The following is a 20,295-nucleotide window of genomic DNA, read 5'->3' as shown; positions in this document are numbered from 1 at the left end:
CCATACTGAGTGTAATACTCGAAGACGAAGGGACCCCAGAGTGCAATGTCATAGATTAGAATAGATAGACAGTAAAGGAACCCAATAACTCGTATGCCCAGCAGCCAACCGTGATGGACATTTGGGTGGCAGGTCCTCCACACGTGACTTCTGGAGACGTATCCATAACCGGCTCTCTCGTATACAGTAGCAACGCTGATGGCGAGAAGTAAGCACACGACTACGATAACGACGCAGAGAGCGAATGGGGAGTAAGCCATGGGAGGCGAATAGGGGGGAGCAGGATGGAAAACGGGCGCTCTACGTTGAGCAAAAGGTGTGGGTGGCCGTGCTGCAGCGTGAGGGAAGGAGAGACGAAAGACTCTTCATGGTGCGGTGGATCGTGGGGTGGAATGGAGGGAGAAGTGGAGGCTATAGGGAAAGGGAGAGCGAATGGGAAGGTGACGAGCGTTGATGGGAAGACTATGGAGAAGAGACGACGGTTTGAAACGTGGGCGGTGGCTATGGCGATGGCGAGCGTAGTAGTGAGCACGAGAATGGAGAATATGAGGTGGTGAGCACGAGAATACTGTGTGCATATCGACTCTCATGCACGTTCACGTTTTAACCTTAATTAGCTCCCTTCCTTGAACTTCACTACCACAAAAGTCGTGCACACGCACTTTCTTTACACCCTTATTTTTATTGTTTGCTCCTTTCCTTGCAGCTTAGGCTACCTCTCCCTTGGAGAACACGTTTCCTCTCTTGGGTTTTTCCACCCATCTGGAGCTTCCTATTCTATCATGCCATAGTTCTCCCATCCATCCATCCATCACTCGCTACAATTTCTCACTACAGGTATGATGTCGTATGTGACCCCGTCACTCCTTACATGTTTAAGGATCCTGCTCTAAGTAATAGTTCCTTCGCACATCATTGTATTATGTCAGCCACCACTTACCACAAGGTGTAAAATGGCACACAAGATGACGGTTAATCAACTAGACCCAAGCTCGAGTATACGAGTAGCCTTGAATGGGAATGTCACGCCTAGAAACTTAAAAAGACCAATACTAATAAACTATGTTCCATTTGTGAACCCCTCCTTAACATTTTCGCCTCTCAAAGTCCCCTCTAGAACCAAAAGCATGGACCATTTGTCTTGATCTTTGAACCAAAAGGCTTGTTTATGTTTTGCCCACCCTTTTTGGATAAATGGAACATATCTCATCATTCTTTCTCCTTAATGCATAGCCTTAGATTTTCACATATTAATTAGGCCATTTTATTTTGCCTTAAAAATTAAACATTCAATGTCTTCCATTGGTGAGCTCTTTGATTAATTGCAAGGAGCAAAATATTTTACTAGAATAGATTGGGATCTGGATATCAACTCCAAGCTGTTGTTACTAGATCCACATACTTATGCTTATTGTATTAAGAACAAATGCATATTCGGTTTCAATAATGATGGACTAACACCTTTTTATATTATGTATTGTTTCGAAGACATCTTGAGGCCTTCCTAAGGTGGACTTACTGCTATAAGTGTGACCTACTCTCACTCTTTTACCCCACTTTTACTAAATGTCCCTATGGCATGCATTTTATAGAAGAAGGTACTTTGCGCTTCTGCATTTAAGGTGCCCTACTCTATGTATATGTAAAATTGAAGGTGCCTTAGTTTATTTATGCATAATATTTAAAGTACCTTGCTTTATGCTAAAAATGAGGTTGACAAATAAAAACTCCCTCTATATGCACTACATATTGCATCTTGCAAGATCTTTCAAGCATATCTGCCTATTATTTGGCATCATAAGGATATGAAGAGTGATAGATATGTGCTTACGCAATAGGATAACAGATGGAGGACTCTATTAGGGAGGACTCTATTAGGATAGGCTCGTTTGAAGGATACATCATACAAATGATGAATCCAATTGTCCTTACCAAAGAGAGACAAGTGGCATAAGCCAAATGTCATGATGACAAGTCATGAATGACTCATGCCACAAATCTCTCTCTCTCTCTCTCTCTCTCTCTCTCTCTCTCTTAACACACACACACACACACACACACAATTTCACTATGATTTTAATCGACACATGCACATGCCTCCCAAGCAATGAAGCAACTCCTTCTGGTGATAGTTTCTCACTTGGATCTTACTCCCATGATGTATTGCAATTTTGGGGCAACCCGTGTCAATGGATTATACTTTTACACACACACACACACACACACACACACTTGCACATCATTCTTTATGCACTTACCTCCTCTGTATTGGAACATCCCACATGTTTTTGGGTTCACTTATGAGCCATAATAACACTTCCACTTCTTTGTACTCCATTAAATGGATCCTAGTTGCTCATATGGTTACTTGGGAGCTAATTTCATGAGCCTTTTACTCTTATTAACTTTATAAAATTATCCCCTTTCAAAACCCTTTGTGCATTATCTTGGATTTAATTGAAAAGTGTAAATGTACTCCCTTGTGCAACTTCTTAACCTAGTATGTTTCTCCCCATTCCCCATGATGAAGCTAATCATGCTCTCTTTATGCTCTATGGTAAGATAAAAAATCTCTCTGTACCAGCTAATTTGTTCAAATGAGGCTCTTCTCATTTTCCAGTTTAATTATATTAATGGTATTTAAAAACTCCTTATGCATTGACCGCACCCCCATATGTAAAAATTCTATTTTACTTGTACCATTGGACATTTTCTTTGCTATAACACGTATACATTTAAACTCCCTTTTTAAATAACCTTATCCAAACAACATTTAATCCCTTTTTTATTTTACCATTTATCCCCCCCATTAACTTTGCCCTAACTATTCTCTTTAAAAAAATTTCCCCCTCTTTAATAGTTTTTGTTTTTTCACTCCTTGGTCTCAAGTTTTTTCCCCTCTACCCTAAATGTTCGCCTTTAAGATCTTTTGTAGCTTTATAGTTAAGGGTAGTTACCCTGATTTTTTATACAACCTAATTACCCCTAATTAAACCGAATGCAGTTTGGCGACACGTTTCGTAGCACTGTTACGTAGGAAAATGGAGTGCATGTAGCGTGATTGCTCCACACACTCAAAGACTCTTGGCTCGTATCCTTTGCGCTCATGGTGGTTTCCTTTGATCTTGCCTCACGACTCATCCTCACGATAGCATTCGGTTTGCTTGACCAGCTCCTTTCACTTTGATCAGTTAGCTTGATCTTCTTCCCCACCTAGCTTTGGTCTTGTTCCTCCCTTCTCTTCTTGGTGAGCTCTATGTGCTTTCCTTTCCACCCTGCTCTGGCGACGTCTTGCATGGCTCTTTTGTTGTTCGGATCTTACCGCCTTTACTTTTCTCCCATATATCACTCACGCACACATACATTATTTAAGCCCTTTACATTTCTATGTTTTTTTGCTTTGATTGGACTTGTTTTTATACATATATGTATTTATTTCTATGGGTATCTAGTTAGTGGTATAACAATTTCTAATGATATAACTATTTATATTTCAATTTTCTTTGTGATTTTTTTCTTTTTTCTATTTTCTTTTTTCATTCTCCTCAAATCCCTTTTTTAGTATTTAATTAATATAATTTGGGTAAAAAATACTTAGACTCTTGTAAATTTTCCTAAAGCAATTATTAAAACTTATTCATGATTTTCAGTGCCTTTATTCCCTCTTTATTCTTCATTGCTTCATTTAATTAAGAAATTTATTGAAGTATCCTTAAATTGTTTCCCTTCTTAAAATATTTGCTTTATCATCTATGGTGTCACTTCTTTTTTTCTCATATATAGAACATGAGAGTGCCAACTCCCTTTAGTAAGAAAACCTATCAAAATATTGAGTATGGGATAAATTTAACAATATGCCACAAGTAAACATTATTCAAATTAATATGGTTGTGTTCTACGCTAAAAGAGCTTTAAATATGTCTTTACACCTTTAAATTTGGGTAACACATGAAAAAGTTACATTAATTTGAAAGGAGATGGGTTTTCATATTTTAGTGTATTTTTTATTTTACCCCCCCTCATCCAAAAGACCCCCTCTTTGGGCCTCACATATTATGAAAAATATGTATAAATCTTAAAATCTTACATATTTTTCAAGGTATATATCTTATATTTTGTGAGAGGGGACATGAAATTTTTATATTTTTCCCTTGCGTATTTGAAAGTTTTTAAGAAAATCCATGCATATTATATATCGACCTTGTCCCCCCATATCTTGGATTTCAGATAAGGGCGATAACATATTACATATCGAGTTGGTGCCCTAGGGACCTCCCATGAATTAAATATCCAAAGACAATAATCCCTTCTTCTCGCGTGCACCCCTAAGATGTTGTCTTTCTAATATGTCTTGTCACTCACTCCCTATACCAGTGCTACTTCACCCTATTAATATTGGGTAGGAATTTTTTAAAAATTTAACAAAAAAATTTATTCCACAATGAATTAACAGTCCATGTCATTGTTTCCTATAATGTCTTTAGTTAGGGCATGGACTAAGTGATTACTTTTCAATTATTTATCGACATAAAATACTAGACTTTTTTGGTAGATGTGGACTACCTCCTACTTAGTAACTCATTTAAGTTGCTTTTTCTCTTGGGTGTGGACTATCCCCCTTGATAAAGTCATGCAATCTAACTAGTCTTACCCTTGGGTGTGGACTCCTCCTCACCTACTATTTTAATTAAGTTGACTTTACTCTTGGGTGTGGACTACCCCCTTGTTAAATCCATTCAATTTTATTCTTCTCACTTTTAGAATGTATCTATCATTCTAAGTCTCTTTGGTATAAGGGATAACAAGCTGGGGAACACAGACATTACATGTCTTTCCACATGATACCAATTTTGTTCTAACAAAGGGTATTCGATGGATGGTGACATGTAAGTAGACCCCGACCTCGGAGCCTAGGGCTACTAGATAAATTCAACCCTTTTTTGTACTGATTGTACTCATATGTTATGAGCATCCATAAAATAAAATAAAATTATTCACTTTTATCTATTTTAATTAAGTTGACTTTACTCTTGGATGTGGACTACCCCCTTGTTAAATCCATTCAATTTTATTCTTCTCACTTTTAGAATGTATCTATCATTCTAAGTCTCTTTGGTATAAGGGATAACAAGCTGGGGAACACAGACATTACATGTCTTTCCACATGATACCAATTTTGTTCTAACAAAGGGTATTCGATGGATGGTGACATGTAAGTAGACCCCGACCTCGGAGCCTAGGGCTACTAGATAAATTCAACCCTTTTTTGTACTGATTGTACTCATATGTTATGAGCATCCATAAAATAAAATAAAATTATTCACTTTTATCTATTTTAATTAAGTTGACTTTACTCTTGGGTGTGGACTACCCCCTTGTTAAATCCATTCAATTTTATTCTTCTCACTTTTAGAATGTATCTATCATTCTAAGTCTCTTTGGTATAAGGGATAACAAGCTGGGGAACACAGACATTACATGTCTTTCCACATGATACCAATTTTGTTCTAACAAAGGGTATTCGATGGATGGTGACATGTAAGTAGACCCCGACCTCGGAGCCTAGGGCTACTAGATAAATTCAACCCTTTTTTGTACTGATTGTACTCATATGTTATGAGCATCCATAAAATAAAATAAAATTATTCACTTTTATTTGAGCATCGTGTGCCGTGTTGTTAATAGGTTTCTTTTTTTTAATGCTCACACACATGCACAGACACACATAAACACATACACACACATGCACGCATGCACACTCACTCACTCGCACAACCATTAAAAAAAACAAACAACCAAACAAATACTTTTTAATGATAATGTGATGAATATACCTCTCTCTCTCTCTCTCTCTCAACATACACAAGAACATATACACACACATGAGGTCACTATGTACACATGTGACATGATGGACTTATTAATGGCAGGGGATTTTTTAATTTGGGGGACCTAATATGGGCCATTTATGGATAGGAGGGGTTTTTTAAATTATTTATCTAAGATAAATTAATGTATGTACATGTATGAAAAAATATAAATATATAAATATCGAAGGTATTTTAAAAAGTGTGCTTGTTTGGACACATTTTATGGGTTTTTAGAGAGTGACTGGGCCCTTGGGATTTACACAAAGAGTTGTTCAAGATATATATTCAAAAAGCAAATGGGCCATGGGTTTTTCAATTCAAAAATTTGAGGTAATTTTATAGAATGTATTTTTATGAACTTGAATGAATGTTTGATCTAGGTTTTCTTCATAGTGGGTGGTAGTAAGCTAAGGGTGTCCACTGTTTGACCACTTTCCATGGCTCGGGAGGGGGGAGAACATTCTTTTTTGCACACAAATTGGGAAATCTAACCTACTTCCCTAAGTATTTAGTTCTTGAAGTCTTAAGACAAAACACCACACATGCCTTTGTGCACATAATGGTGTGATCAGAAGTTACTCATAAAACCTTTGTTTGCAGTCGACTTCAGGGTCATAGCGCTTGTCACACTTTTTCACAGACAGACACTATGACACTAAATTCACAATTTCTCCAAATGAAGGTGAACTTGATAGGAAGTGTGTTCACATATGGTGGAACTTAACTTGATTTTTTAGAATTTTTTGGAAGGGTTTACATAAATAATAATAGTTTTTGTAAATTTATGAAGGACAAAAAAAGGTACATTTTTTGTACCACAACATTCTTTTAGTATTATGATTGATTGAACAAATCCAATTTGATAGAGGGTTAGTAGACACACAAGGTTATGTGATGGAATTGAAAGATCACAAATTTAATGGTTGGATTTTGAGAGATCTAAGATTAATTTTTACTTTCACTTGTTAGACGAGTGGTAGAGGAAAAATGAAATAAATATAATAATTTGTGCACATAACCAATTACATCGAAATTCACATATATTAACCTCCTCCACATGATGAATCTAAGGAAAAAAATTTGGTTAAAATTGACATAGGGAAGGGTCAATTTTGGCGTGCCGATGTTAAAATCCCCTTTTTTAGGGAAAAGGGGCCAGCCAAGCCAAATACCAAGCCTAATTAGGCTTGGAAAGGTAGGCTTCGTAGATCACCAATACTAGTGGCCACCATTTGGGGGGTGGCATGGTGCACATGTGGAAGGCTGACTCATTAGACAACTCATATAAATTGCATCATCATCTTGCAATGTAAGCAAGTTTGACTATGGTCACCCATGCCACCTCCCCACCTCTTGCCACCTCACACATCATCAATGTCCACCTCATTAGCTCAGCCTCTTCCACATCATCACATGAGTTGCCACATCACAATGATTTACCACCTCACCATTCAACATTTCTGCCACCTCAGCCACGTGTGCCACCTCATCAAGCCACCTCAGAGGCATGGTTGGAGCCTAGTCATCAGTCAGTTGCCACCTTAGTCTTCCACCTCATCTTTGCCAACTCATCATTGCCACCTCGTGCTGCCATATCATAAAGCCATGTCACATGCTTGGCCACCTCAGCTTGCCACCTCATGCATGATGACCTTAGAGGCATGACACATGATGTGCCACCTCAGCAGCAAGCATGGAGCCACATCACCCATCAACCATGCTCATGCATGCATGCATGCCCATGCCAATCTTCAAATTGCGTGGTTATGCCAATATTCATGGAATTTCCCCCGCCAAAAAATATGAGTGGAATTTCCCTCGCCAAAAATTATGTATGGAATTTGATTCGATAATTAGCATAGGTGAATTGTATTGTTACATAATTATAACAATACACCATTTTTAAAGCATAGGTTAACATATAATATTTGCTACCTAATCAAAATGTTAGGACATAGCATTAGGTTAATATGGAAATAAAATTAAGTGAAAGCATAATATTTGCATAACATAATGTTAGGACATACCATTAGGTTAATTTGGAAATAAATTAAAATTAAACATAATAATATACCATTATATTATGCAAACATGAAATCCAATTAGCATTGGATTCCTTTAAAATTAGTGTAAAAAAATAAAATTATGTCAAATTAGAAGAGCCACTTGTTTTGGCAAATCACCACAACCACTAGATTTAGCCAAACTAAATCCAATCAAGATTCAGATTAGAAGAGCCACCAAATCACCACAACCACTAGATTTAGCCAAACTACATCCAATGAAAGCCAATTAAATCCAATGAAGATCTAGGGGAAGATTGTCCAACCTCTCTATAAGAGACTACTTTTTTAGAACTCATTTCATGCATCCTTGTTTGGAGCCTCTCCATTCTTGCCTTCCTATCACTTGTCACTTTCTCCTACCTTCATTGAGATGGGTTCTCAAAGCCGTAGATCTAATAGACATGATAGAAGCAGGAAGCCCCCCCCTACTCATACTCTTGTCGACGAGGAGAGGAAGAGGAAGGCGAGTGAGTGAAAGACAGCCTCGAGAGTGAGAGCGAGAGCTCGTGTTGCTGATCATGCACCCTTACCTCCCCTACCATCTCCCACCTCCACCTCCACCCCCACCTCCCTCCCTCCCTCCCGGCCTCTCTAGCCCCCCCCCCCCACCACCTCCACCTCATCACCCCCTCCCCTCCCCCCCCTCCCATGCATACTCTCTCCCCTCCCCCTCCCCCCCATACCCTCTCCACCTCCTTACTCCCCTTCACCTCTTCTCCCTCCACCCTTCCTCACCCCCCTCCCCCATTTACTTCTTTCCTTCACTCCACCGGGTCTCGGTTTGCCTTACATCCCTCCCCCCCCCCCATCTTGTTCCCCCCCCCATTATTCTCTCTAGCTCTTCCCCCTCCACTCTACCTCCCCCCCCAACTCCCCTCTCTAGCTCTACTCCCTCCACTCTACCTCCCACCCCTTTCCCCCCCCCTCCCCCTCCCCCCTCACCTCGCCCTTGTGATGGATCACGATGTGACTTGCCTAGGACTACCATTCTTCATCATGCTAGTAGAATAGTGGAGTCATTCTTCAGCGACATTACACCAGTTTCACAGTCAGCTCTACTATCTTGCTTGCTGGATCACCCTGCCTTGGTGGAGTGTAGGAGGCTTGCTGGTCTTGTTGCATCTAGAGATAGGGTAGTATGTAGCGAGGTCCTTTCTAGTGTTCATCGGTCCTACGCATCCATCAAAGCATAGGAACACTACAAATGCCTTAGCAGCATGTCGTGCCATTGTGGGCTGCCACTAGTAGACCCCAGATGGCTGGCCATGTACGCACCACATCGCGTCTCCTTGACATTGCACCACGCACATTGCGAGCAAGTATGATTAGCAGCAGGCAGAGTCTAGAGGACCATGATGTTGATGCTCTTTGGGCTTCAAGTGGCCGTGCACCGCTAGTGATCGACTATTGGTGGATGATCGCACTAGGTGCATCATACAACAGTTTTGGGAGGAGCATTGCAGGGCATCTCCAGTGTTCAAGAAGGCAGTGCGAAAGAGGGTGTCACGTGGTGTGTACATTGAGCATGGTGCATGTTTTTTGGAGTGTACCCAGGCTGAGTTGTACACTTAGTTTGTAGAGGTGCACACGGAGGTCAGGATTGGGCAAAGGTCATTTGAGCGGTGCAGGTGCGGTGCTCCAGAGAGCGTGACACGTGTTTTTGTCAGTATCATGTTGATTTTGGATTGATGTACGGTGTATCTCGTTCCCTTGATGTCACAGGGGAGTGGTTCCTACTAGCCCTCGTGACTTCATTCACTCCATATTGTGTGCACGAGATGGCGATACTTTGTACCACTCCCTTGATTGTGTAGAGGGGTTGAGTACGGTGTGTGGTCACTTTGCTAGAGTGCCGTGAGTTCTGCTAGATGTCAGTGATGTGGAGATTGTGCGTTGGCAACAGTATCAGTACATCACGTTGACATTAGATGGTGGTGCACAGTCCAGGAGGTTGTAGCTTGTGGAGCAGCAGACTCCATGTGTTGCTTTCATTAATGCTTTTTGAGGGAAGTTGTACCACTACATACGGCACTCCACATTGCGAAGTGGGAGGATTGACAATTTCGTGCTTGCTTGAGCACATTTCTCGTAGGGGTGGTTGTCTCGGTGGTGGACTTTGTGGAGAACTATACCTTTGCACCACAACACGAGATCCAATCGGAGTATTATTTTTCCGAACAAGTGACATGTGAACGAGTATTGTTCTTACTTGTGTTTTCTTATGTATTTCATTTATTTCTTTCCATCATCCTCATTGTGTTCTATGTGCCATCTTGTAGGTTGCTATATTTGTGCATATTAGCTATCGTCATGCACAGCAGGCTCAGGTGGATGGCATTGATAACACCATGGACTCGCGGGTCATTGTGTGAGAATATCACTTCTACATTAGTGATGATCGCTCACATGATGCCCATTTTGTGCAGCATTGTTTCAATCTCCATGACAGTTTCTTGAGGGATCGGGGTGTGACATGGTAGCGACGCTGGGTTTGGTTTGACGGTTGTGGTGGTCAGTTCAAGTTTGCCAGGCAGTTTTATTGTCTACAGATGGCACCGTGAGATGGACATTTCGGTGATAAGGAGCTACTTTGAGACAGGGCATTGTAAAGGAGAGCATGATGGGTGCTTGCGAGAAGCGTTCTTTGCGGTGACACTAGTTGTGTCACAGTGCCGCTTGCTTTCTGGATGCACGCGATGTGGTGCAGTGGTGTACCCAGGCACTAGTGCATTGTCCTCGTATCAGTCACGTGATGACAAGGTGGTCATATGATTTTTCTGGTGTATGGACGTAGGGAGCATTGATCGGCCTAGGCCTTTTGATTGTCGTACCGTGCCTAGCACTCTTGTCATACCGTGCCTAGCGATCTTTTCTTGACGCTTTGCATGTTTTTGCTTGTCATGCATCAATGATGATTGGGGATGATGTTCCATGGTGCCATGGGCCGATCCATGGACACGATGCATACTTTCCCCCATCCAACCCTCGGAGGTGGTACATGTGATCAGGATGTAGGGTTCAGTTTTAGCAGAGATTACGACCAGTTGACAGATCTCTTACGTATTGATGACATCTTTGTGGTCATTGCTCCAAAGGACAATCCTGAGCACGTGGATTACTATATGTTGAGATGTTGTATGGTGAAGAGCGTGCTCAACTAGGATGCAGTGGATGGGCATGGGATCCATTTCGATGCTCACACCATGATCGTAGCTAGGTACTGCTTTGAGTAGGTACATAGGCGTGGTTGCTTCTTCGAGTATCAGGAGTATATGGCAGATCATGAGGTGTACATGTATTTCCATCTTGTTGTTTTGCGATTAGGGTTCAGTTGACTCGTGTTCGCAGTCGCAAGATGACATCCACTCCTTGATGGCGCCTTGCTCTGGAGCATCACGAGAGCATACTTGCGACTATTGGCATGAGAGCAGATCCTGAGGAGTAGTTTAGGGTATATCATTGTATTAGGGGTTGCTAGTTTATTACATGTCATTGTATTGGAGATATATAGTCTCACATTGTGAGCACACCATTGTATTTTGCATGGACTTTTTTTATGCATTTCATTGTATACGACATGATTGGTTTTATACAGTGTCATGCACATCTTGTATTTGACTATATTTTTATTCATGATCTGCATTGCCTCCTTCATTCCATTCCTTGTTTTATCATGTACAACTATTTATTATTAGTTATCGGATGTGGGCACAGGGAGGTCTAAGGGCCCATTTTCACCCTATGCACCTCGTTTCGTCAGTGTTGGTGCAAAATATGGAATGGGTCATTGGGATTTGCATGTCCATGTGTCCAATTGGGCTCAAACTTTACACAAGTCCTAAACCCTATGGTTTCCATGCTCTTGCAAAGTTTCAGTCCCATCCGACACAGGATGTGGGCATAGGGAGGTCAGAGGGCCCATTTTCACCCTATGCACGTTGTTGCATCAGTGAAGGTGCAAATTATGGAATGGGTCATTAGGATTTGCATGTCCATGTGTCCAATCAGGGGCTCAAACTTTGCACATGTCCTAAACCCTATGGTCTCCATGCTCTTGCAAAGTTTGAGTCCCATCAGACACTGGATGTAAGAGTCCCATCCGACACCGAATCTGGGCACGGGGACATCAGAGGGCCCATTTTCACCCTATGCACCTCGTTGCATCAATGAAGGTGCAAAATGTGGAACGAGTCATCGGGATTTGCATGTCCATGTGTTCGATTGGGCTTAAACTTTGTAGAGGTCCTAAACCCTATGGTTTCCATGCTATTGCAAAGTTTGAGTCCCATCCGACACTGGATGTGGGCATGGGGAGGTCAGAGGGCCCATTTTTACCCGATGCACCTCGTTACATCAGTGAAAGGAGCAAAATATGGAATGGGTCATCAAGATTTGCATGTCCATGTGTCCGATGGGGCTAAAACTTTGCACAGGTCTTTAACCCTATGGTTTCCATGCTATTGCAAAGTTTGATTCCCATCCAACACCAGATGTGGACACGGGGAGGTCAGAGGGTCCATTTTCACCCTATGCACCTCGTTACATTAGTGAAGTTGCAAAATATGGAATGGATCATCAGGATTTGCATGTCCATGTGTTCGATTGGGCTCAAACTTTACACAGGTCCAAAAATGGTTTGCATGCTCTTGCAAAGTTTGAGTCCCATCCGACACCGAATGTGGGCACGGGGAGGTCAGAGGGCCCATTTTCACCCTATGCAGCTCATTGCATCAGTGAAGGTGCAAATTATGGAATGGGTCATTAGGACTTGCATGTCCATGTGTCCGATTGGGCTCAAACTTTGCACAAGTCCTAAACCCTATAGTCTCCATGCTCTTGCAAAGTTTGAGTCCCATTCGACACTGGATGTGGGCATGGGGAGGTTAGAGGGCCCATTTTCACCCTATGCACCTCGTTACATCAGTGAAGGTGGAAAATAAGGAATGGGTCATCGAAAATTTCCATGTCCATGTGTTCGATTGGGCTTAAACTTTACATAGGTCCTAAACCCTATGGTTTCCATGCTCTTGCAAAGTTTGAGTCCCATCCGACACGAGATGTGAGCACGGGGAGGTCAAAGGGCCCATTTTCACCCTATGCACCTCGTTGCATCAGTGTGAAGGTGCAAATTATGGAATGGTTCATTAGGATTTGCATGTCCATGTGTTCGATCGGGCTCAGACTTCGGGCTCAAACTTTGCACAGGTCCTAAAGCTTATGGTATCCATGCTCTTGCAAAGTTTGAGTCCCATCTAACACTGGAGGTGGGCGCGGCGAGGTCAAAGGGCCCACTTTCACCCTATGCACCTCATTGCATCAATGAAGGTGCAAAATATGGAATGGGTCATTAGGATATTTTGTTGGTCATTAGGATTTCTATTGAATATTTTGACTTTCAAAATTTCTTAGGTCATTCTCTTAGTTGGAAATTTTTAAAAGACTAGTGGACACATTTATTTTACATTTACGAACCTAACTTCGATCTCCTTTCGAATAATTTGATATTATTAGTGTGGACCATTAACACTATAGAGTCTTGAACTTAGATATTACAAAGCTTGCTCCCTCCTAAACCATAGAGTCTCCTCGTTATTACTTCAGACTCTCATCAAAGTAGTTTTGAGAATATTCTAGAACAACTTCTAGCATAGTGATCAAGCTTCAAACTTGTTCTAACTATAAACAAAAGCACAACTTCACTTTTTATTCATAATATTCAAACTCAAGTTGATATGGTGTTTATTAATAGTTGTCTCACAAGATAAATAGATTGAGCCTTCTCTCCCTCTTGTAAATTGAGCCTTCTCTCCCTCTTGTAGATATTCTCTTATGTAGACTCTTGAGTCCATCTCTCTCTAGTTTATTCTCTCTCTATGAGTAGTCTTGGAGCTTCCGCTCCCTCTTGTATGTATGAAACCTCTTCTTCTCCCTTGTGTTTATAGTATTTTGAGTTGCATTGGAGTGGATTCTCACTCTACTGGTAATGAAGGTCACTTCAGGTTCTCTCTCTTGAGTGTCTCTTCCCTTTTTTTTCCCCATTGCTTTCTCTTTCAAAGTGCTCAAAAGTGTTGTCTATTCGGCTGCTCATTGCACATACATGGTTTATCTATTTCCCAAGCCACAAAGGGAGCTCTTCCTTCCCTCCTAGGAGACCTCTATGGGACCTGGATCGTTGATTAAGTCTAAGCATGGAGGTTGTATTCTCCCAAGTCGGCACCAATAGAAGGAGTAGGTGTTTTTCATGACAGTTTTACCCCCTGTCAGTATTTTGCTCATAACTTTTTGCTCGATCGTCCGATTTGGACGAAACTTATATTAGCGCGAAGCTCTCTTCAAGAAGCATAATTTAATGTCTTCATTTATTGTATTAGATCTTAGACCAAAATTCTATGACTCTATGTGTGTGACTGTTTCTTTTTTCAGATAGTTTTTATCCCCTGTCTAGTAAACTGCCCATATCTTTCGGATCGCTTCTTTGTTTTTTATGAAACTTATATCAAAGCGAAGCCCATTTTAAGGCACATCTGGATATGTGTTTGAATATTTTATATCATGTCTCTACTGAAAGTTATGGGTCTATGTGTCTTATGACAGTTTGGAGAGTGTTTTGAGCTAAGTGTAAAGGTGTCTATGAAGGAGGTGCAATGTTTCCTCGGAACCTACCCATTTGACCCAATCAGCCCCTTCAAACTCCTTGATATATATCAGTTCATGTCATGTTGAGTTGCAAGATCTTCTTTCAACAACGTATCATTCTTCTCTTTAGCACAGATCGGCTTGCTGAGATTATGGCCTCCGCTGATCCTGTCCTTCTCCATATGCTTGAGCACAACATCACTTGGGATGTTACCATCTTCATTCTCATATAAGGGAGGGAAGTATAGTGTGGTCTCTTGGTATAAAAGCTTATTTGTAATGTCCTTTTCTCAATGATAACTATCTCTATCACTCAATTTGAAAGCTGTAGGAAGTGAAGAGGTGCGTGAAGTTTATTACCCCCAACTTCATGTCACATCTTTTGGTGGAGATGCCGAGTACGTTTGGTATTGGATTCATCCCACCTTACTTAACGGTCTTGGGTGTACTTGATTGCATGTTATGTCTAGTATAGGCATGTGTTTTTTGATGTGATAAAGAAGATGCCTCAAAGAACTTTGTTAGAAGAGATTGCAGCCCGTTTAAGAGAACTAGAAGATTGTGAAGGCGATGCTCAAGCTGTTCACACGGTCATTATGATCATATACTTTATGTTTGCACTCTTGAATATGTTGGTGAATCGACACACCGGCAGCAGGCACAATGATAGATTGGGGATTGTTTAATGCACTGGCAGCTTGGTGTGAAGAAGAGTTGAGTCTTTGGGTAGTTTTTGACTATAACAATGGAGTGGTGATTCTCAATGCTTTCAACTTCTTTTGCTATGCAAATGATTGAAGAGTACAATATCTTGAAGCTATTATGTGCACTTCCAATTGTGACAAGGGTGATTCTTGAATGCATGTATACACAATGTTTTCATGGTGCTGGTTGGTCACTTATTTTTGAAGATTTTGTTGAGGATCACATTGTGGAGGGTTTTCAACAAGTGGTTATGCATAATAAGTTAGTCTTGGTATACTAAGGCTCTGTGGGATCTTGTTTGGGATATTATTTGGATCTTGGTGTTTCCTTTTTGTGTTTCATCATGGTGAAGATTCCAGTGTTTCAAGGGACCCAAGGGGAAGACTCAGAGTCTTATCTTTGAGATTTTGTTCAAGGATGCTGGCTTTTTGGATGGTCCATGAAGGATCGGGCGGAGATTTTGCTTGATTTTCTTGAAGGTGTAGCCTTGAGTTGGCATGAGGCCTTGCCAAACTCTACCAAGGAGGATTGGGACCAAGTGGTGGCTGCAATGAAGCAGAGATTTGGGACAATGGAGTCACCAAATGCTTTGGTGTTGCAGTTGGACCGATTCTATCAAGGAGAGGGTGAGATGGTCTCTATGTTGGCAATCTGATATGAAACTTTATGGACAAAGTATGAAATGGGAGCTTTGTGAGCTGTGGCATCTGCATCATTGGGCCCTCAAAGTCTTATAGGGATGGAGCACTTAAAGATGAGCAAATTTGTTATGGCTTTGGAGCCTTGTCTTTGCCCGAAAGTAATGAGTAAAGATCCAACAACATACATGGAGGCACTTCGCATTGCGACCAAGAAAGAAGTTTCTCTAAAGATCGAATCCTCTTTTGTGTCTTCAACAGCTTCAACTTCTAAGGTGGAGGTAATGGGCACTCCTCAGGTACCAAAGTCCTCTGAGTTAGATCATAATATCTCCCAATTGATGGTAGAGTTTGCTGATTTGAAATTGCATTTGGTTAATGCACGACAACCTAGAGCACAAAAGAGTGAAGATAGGCCTCGAGATAAGAGTGGGGTCACTTTCTATGAGTGTCCTAGATTGAGAAAGAAAGAAGAAAAACAAGTATCCTTGTTAGAAGCTTCTTCAGGGGATGAGGAAAGAGAGGTAATGATGGCTAAACGGGGGCATGGTAAAGCAAAGGAGAAGAAGAAAGCAAAGAAGAAGTAGAGGAGGAACATCACCGTAGTAAGAAAAATAAGGCATCTAGAAGGAGAATTAGCCAGTCAGACTTTCCTTTAGGACAAGGAATTGGAAGCTATGACTTGTTACCTTAAAGAAAAGGAAGCTCATATCACCTTTGGTCAATTAATTGCTTTGTCTCCAAAACTGCGGAAGGAATGGGAAAAGCTAGCAAGCACAAGAGTGTCAAAGAAGAAAACGAAGAAAAGTGCCATTCTTGTTGTTCAAAAGGTAGATATAGATGTTGGTGATGATGTACCTATGGTTGATGTGATCATTGATGGTCAAGTGATTTCTAATGTGTACATTGATGGAGGTGCATCGATTAATGTCATGAGTGAGAAGACCATGATAGATGCTGATTTAAAATACTCTAGTACTACCTCTCTTTATCGCATCAAATTGGCTGACAACACTAGGGTAAAGACCTTGGGAGTTGTGAAGAATCTAGAAGTGGATGTATGTGGAATTTCTGTGCCGACTACTTTTCAGGTGATCCCTACCAACAAGCCAGATGCACGTGCCTATCCATTGATTTTGGGAAGGCCTTGGCTATAAGCAAGGTGAAGGCTGTTCAAAAGTGGTATACTGGAGAATTGATTTTGCAGGGAAATGATAAGAAGGCGTGCTAAAACAACAGAAGTCACAAAAAGGAAGTTGTCAAGGAGTCGTCTTCAACATCAGAGAGTTCTCTGACTAAGTGATGAAGAAGAAGAGACAAGGTGTAGCTTCGAGGAGCCTAGCTCAGAGGGTGAGGTGGAAGGAGTGGCCTTTGGTCTTTGTCTTGGTGTTGATCAGGATGAGTCAGGAGGGAACAAGGTGGTGGTACAAGAAGATCCTATAGAGACACTTCATGTGGAGGATGTGGAACACACTAAACGATGCCAACACAATGAAGAGCTTCTTGGTGATTCTCTATTAGGTAGTGAGAAGCTCCAATACTTGGATATGTTAGATGATTTTCCATGTCTCTTTGCAATAAGCTATTCACAGGTTTGACCAGTCTCTCTTGTGGAGCACAAGATCGAGTTGAAGCCAGAAAGCAAGTTGGTTGTGCAACGCTTAAGGCGATTGGGGGTGATTTAAGCTGAGGTACTAAAGAAAGAGGTAACACAACTACTTGTTGAGGCGGGATTCATCTTTCTTGTTGATGATTCAGAATGAATATCTCCTATAGTTGTCACACCAAAGAAAGGAAATAAGTGGCGGGTTTGTGTGGACTTTCATCCTTTGAATGCATGCACTAAGAGGGATCATTTTCCTTTGCCATTCCAAGATGAAATACTAGACCAAGTAGCAGGGCATGAGATGTATTCTGTATGTGATGGGGGTATTCTAGGTACTTTCAAATTTGTATCCAAAAGTAAGATCAAAAGAAAACATCATTTGTCACACCTTGGGGAGTTTTTGCTTACAGAGTGATGCATTTTGGGTTGACCAATGCACCAGCTACATTTCAAAGGTTCATGAGTCAAGTGCTCGAGCCTTACTTGGGAAAGTTCATAAGGGCGTCTTTGGATGATTTTTGCATTTATTCTCGGTGCATAGATCACATGGAGAAGTTAAAGATGGCCTTAGCTAGGATTGATGAAGCAAAAGGGTGTCATTTGGCTCAAACAAAAGTAGTCTTATTGGGGCATATTGTGTCTGAAGAAGGCCTGCAAATGGATCCTGACAAGGTTCAAGCAATCATGGCATTGCCAAGTCCTGAGAGTGTCACTGGTGTTCGTAGAATTCTAGGAAAGAGCAAGTATTATCAGCGCTTTTGTGATGATTTCATAGAGATAGTGCATCCCATGAACTTGTTGACAAGAAAAGGAGTTTCTTTCCAATGGGGTGTGGAGCAACAAGAGTCTTTTCAGCAACTTTAGGAGGCCATGAGTAAGGGCCCAATATGCCAGTCACCGACAACCTACAGAGGTGGAAACAAGGTATGAAGAAATGGAGTAGCAAGCCCTCTCTTTGGTGTTTTTAGTTAGAAAGTTTCGCTCCTATTTATTACCTCGGCCATTTTTCTTCCTTACCTCTCAGTCTGTATTAGCATATCTAGTTCGCAAGCCTAATCCTGGGGGGAGATTTGCAAAATAGTTGTCAGAGCTTTAAGAGTTCTCTTTCTCTTTCATCAATTAAAATACCACTAGGTCCAATATGGTAGATTTTCTAGGAGAAGAAAAGAAATGTAAGAAGAACATTAAAGATGAAAGGGATACACCACCAATAGCTCTTGTTTTGTATTTTGATGGGGCTTTTAGTCCTTCATGCCAACAAGGAGTCGAGGGGATAGTCTTGATGAATTTTGAAGGTCAAGAGGTGTGGGCAAGAGGACAAGAGCTTCCAGGTATCACAACTAACAATGCAGCCGCGTATAATGCTTTGATTCTTGGTTTGGAGGGTTGTCTTCAAAGTCAAGTTAAAGAATTAGAAGTAAGAGGAGATTCTCAGCTTATGATAAAGCAAATGCAAGGGCATTACAAGACAAGAAGTCCTCATTTGAAGGAGCTTAATCAAAAGGCTATGGCACTATGTAGTCAGTTTGATTTTTGCAAGTTTGTTCATATAAACAAAAAAGAAAATCAAAGGGCAGATGAGTTGGCTAATCAAGCCATTGTAGTACAAGACCGGGGGGTGGTTTCTTTGGTAGACACTGGATGGCCAGAACTACAAGATGTTCAGCAATATGTGAAAGAAGGCATGTTTCCTCGAGGGTTAACTCCACAACAAAAGCAGAGATTGGTTACTTTTGGCCACGCCTCCATAAGGATGTATATGAATGTCACCAATGGAACCTATCAGCTTGAGGATGTTGACGGCATGGTGATACCCGGACGAACCAATAAATATCGCCTTAAATTCTTATATGCTTGACCACCTTGAGGGCTAACAGACAGAGGATTTGCTGGGGGGGAAAGATGTGACGTCAAAAATTGATATTTTTTATTTGGCATTGGTATTGTTTTCTTCTATGTTTGATAAGAGTTTGAGTATCAAGTGATAGCCTAGCGGCTCTCACTTATTTCTATTTTGTAAGATATTGTATGAGATTGAGAGGATGAGTGGAATGGATCATTGTAAATACCATACATATGAATTATAAATACCTTGGTATGGGGTAAGAGATATTTGTGTATGGGATATTATGGGGTTTTGAGAAATAGGAAGAGTGAGTCATATAAAGAGGTCGGCTCATGTCCATGTGTTCCAATAATATAAGAGAGGCCACATGCCAAGCGTGTGGAAGGCATGTGGAGGAGTGTGGAGTCAAGAGGAATCCTTCTAGAATTCCTATGTGGAATAAGGAGGATGTGGACATATGGAAAAGAGAGGGTCCCTATGGGCTCCATGTGGGGAGACTCTTGACTTTCTCAATATTTTAAGAGTCTTGAGCATATTCTGATGGGACACATGGCAAGAGTAGCCAAAAAGGACATGGATGGTGACATACGGGCTTATGTGATTGATGGGGAAAGGATTCTACATGCAACAATTGTAAATGGGTGAAGGAGGGTGATAAAATCTCTATAAAAGGAGCCCTCCTCTCCCTTGTTCATCATCTCTTCCACCATTGGGCCTCATGTTGCTATAGCTCTAGTCTCCTCAAGCCTCTTCCATGAGCCTTCTCTCCCTCTTGTAGATATTCTCTTATGTAAGCTCTTGAGTCCATCTCTCTCTAGTTTACGCTCTCTCTATGAGTAGTCTTGTAGCTTTCGTTCCCTCTTGTATATATGAAACCTCTTCTTCTCCCTTGTGTTTATAGTATTTTGAGTTACATTGGAGTGGATTC

The 20,295-nt window shown here is 41.1% G+C and overlaps 1 protein-coding gene across 1 annotated transcript in view; it reads right to left on the bottom strand.

Annotated features, from left to right (window-relative positions):
- The window catches only part of LOC147894404 (uncharacterized), a 36,052-nt gene extending 35,516 nt beyond the window's left edge, over positions 1 to 536 (bottom strand). The window contains exon 1 of the mRNA XM_087385046.1: positions 7 to 536. Within this exon, the coding sequence (XP_087241172.1) occupies positions 7 to 260 (254 nt within the window). The 5' untranslated portion in view covers positions 261 to 536. The remainder of the gene's footprint in view (positions 1 to 6) is intronic.
- Positions 537 to 20,295: the final 19,759 nt, after the last annotated feature.

Source organism: Dipteris shenzhenensis, chromosome 14 (genome assembly GCF_047967505.1).
Source record: "Dipteris shenzhenensis isolate YYH24624 ecotype China chromosome 14, Dip_SZ_1.0, whole genome shotgun sequence".
Classification (NCBI taxonomy): domain Eukaryota; kingdom Viridiplantae; phylum Streptophyta; class Polypodiopsida; order Gleicheniales; family Dipteridaceae; genus Dipteris; species Dipteris shenzhenensis.
This window is presented reverse-complemented; position numbering and strand designations above follow the sequence as displayed.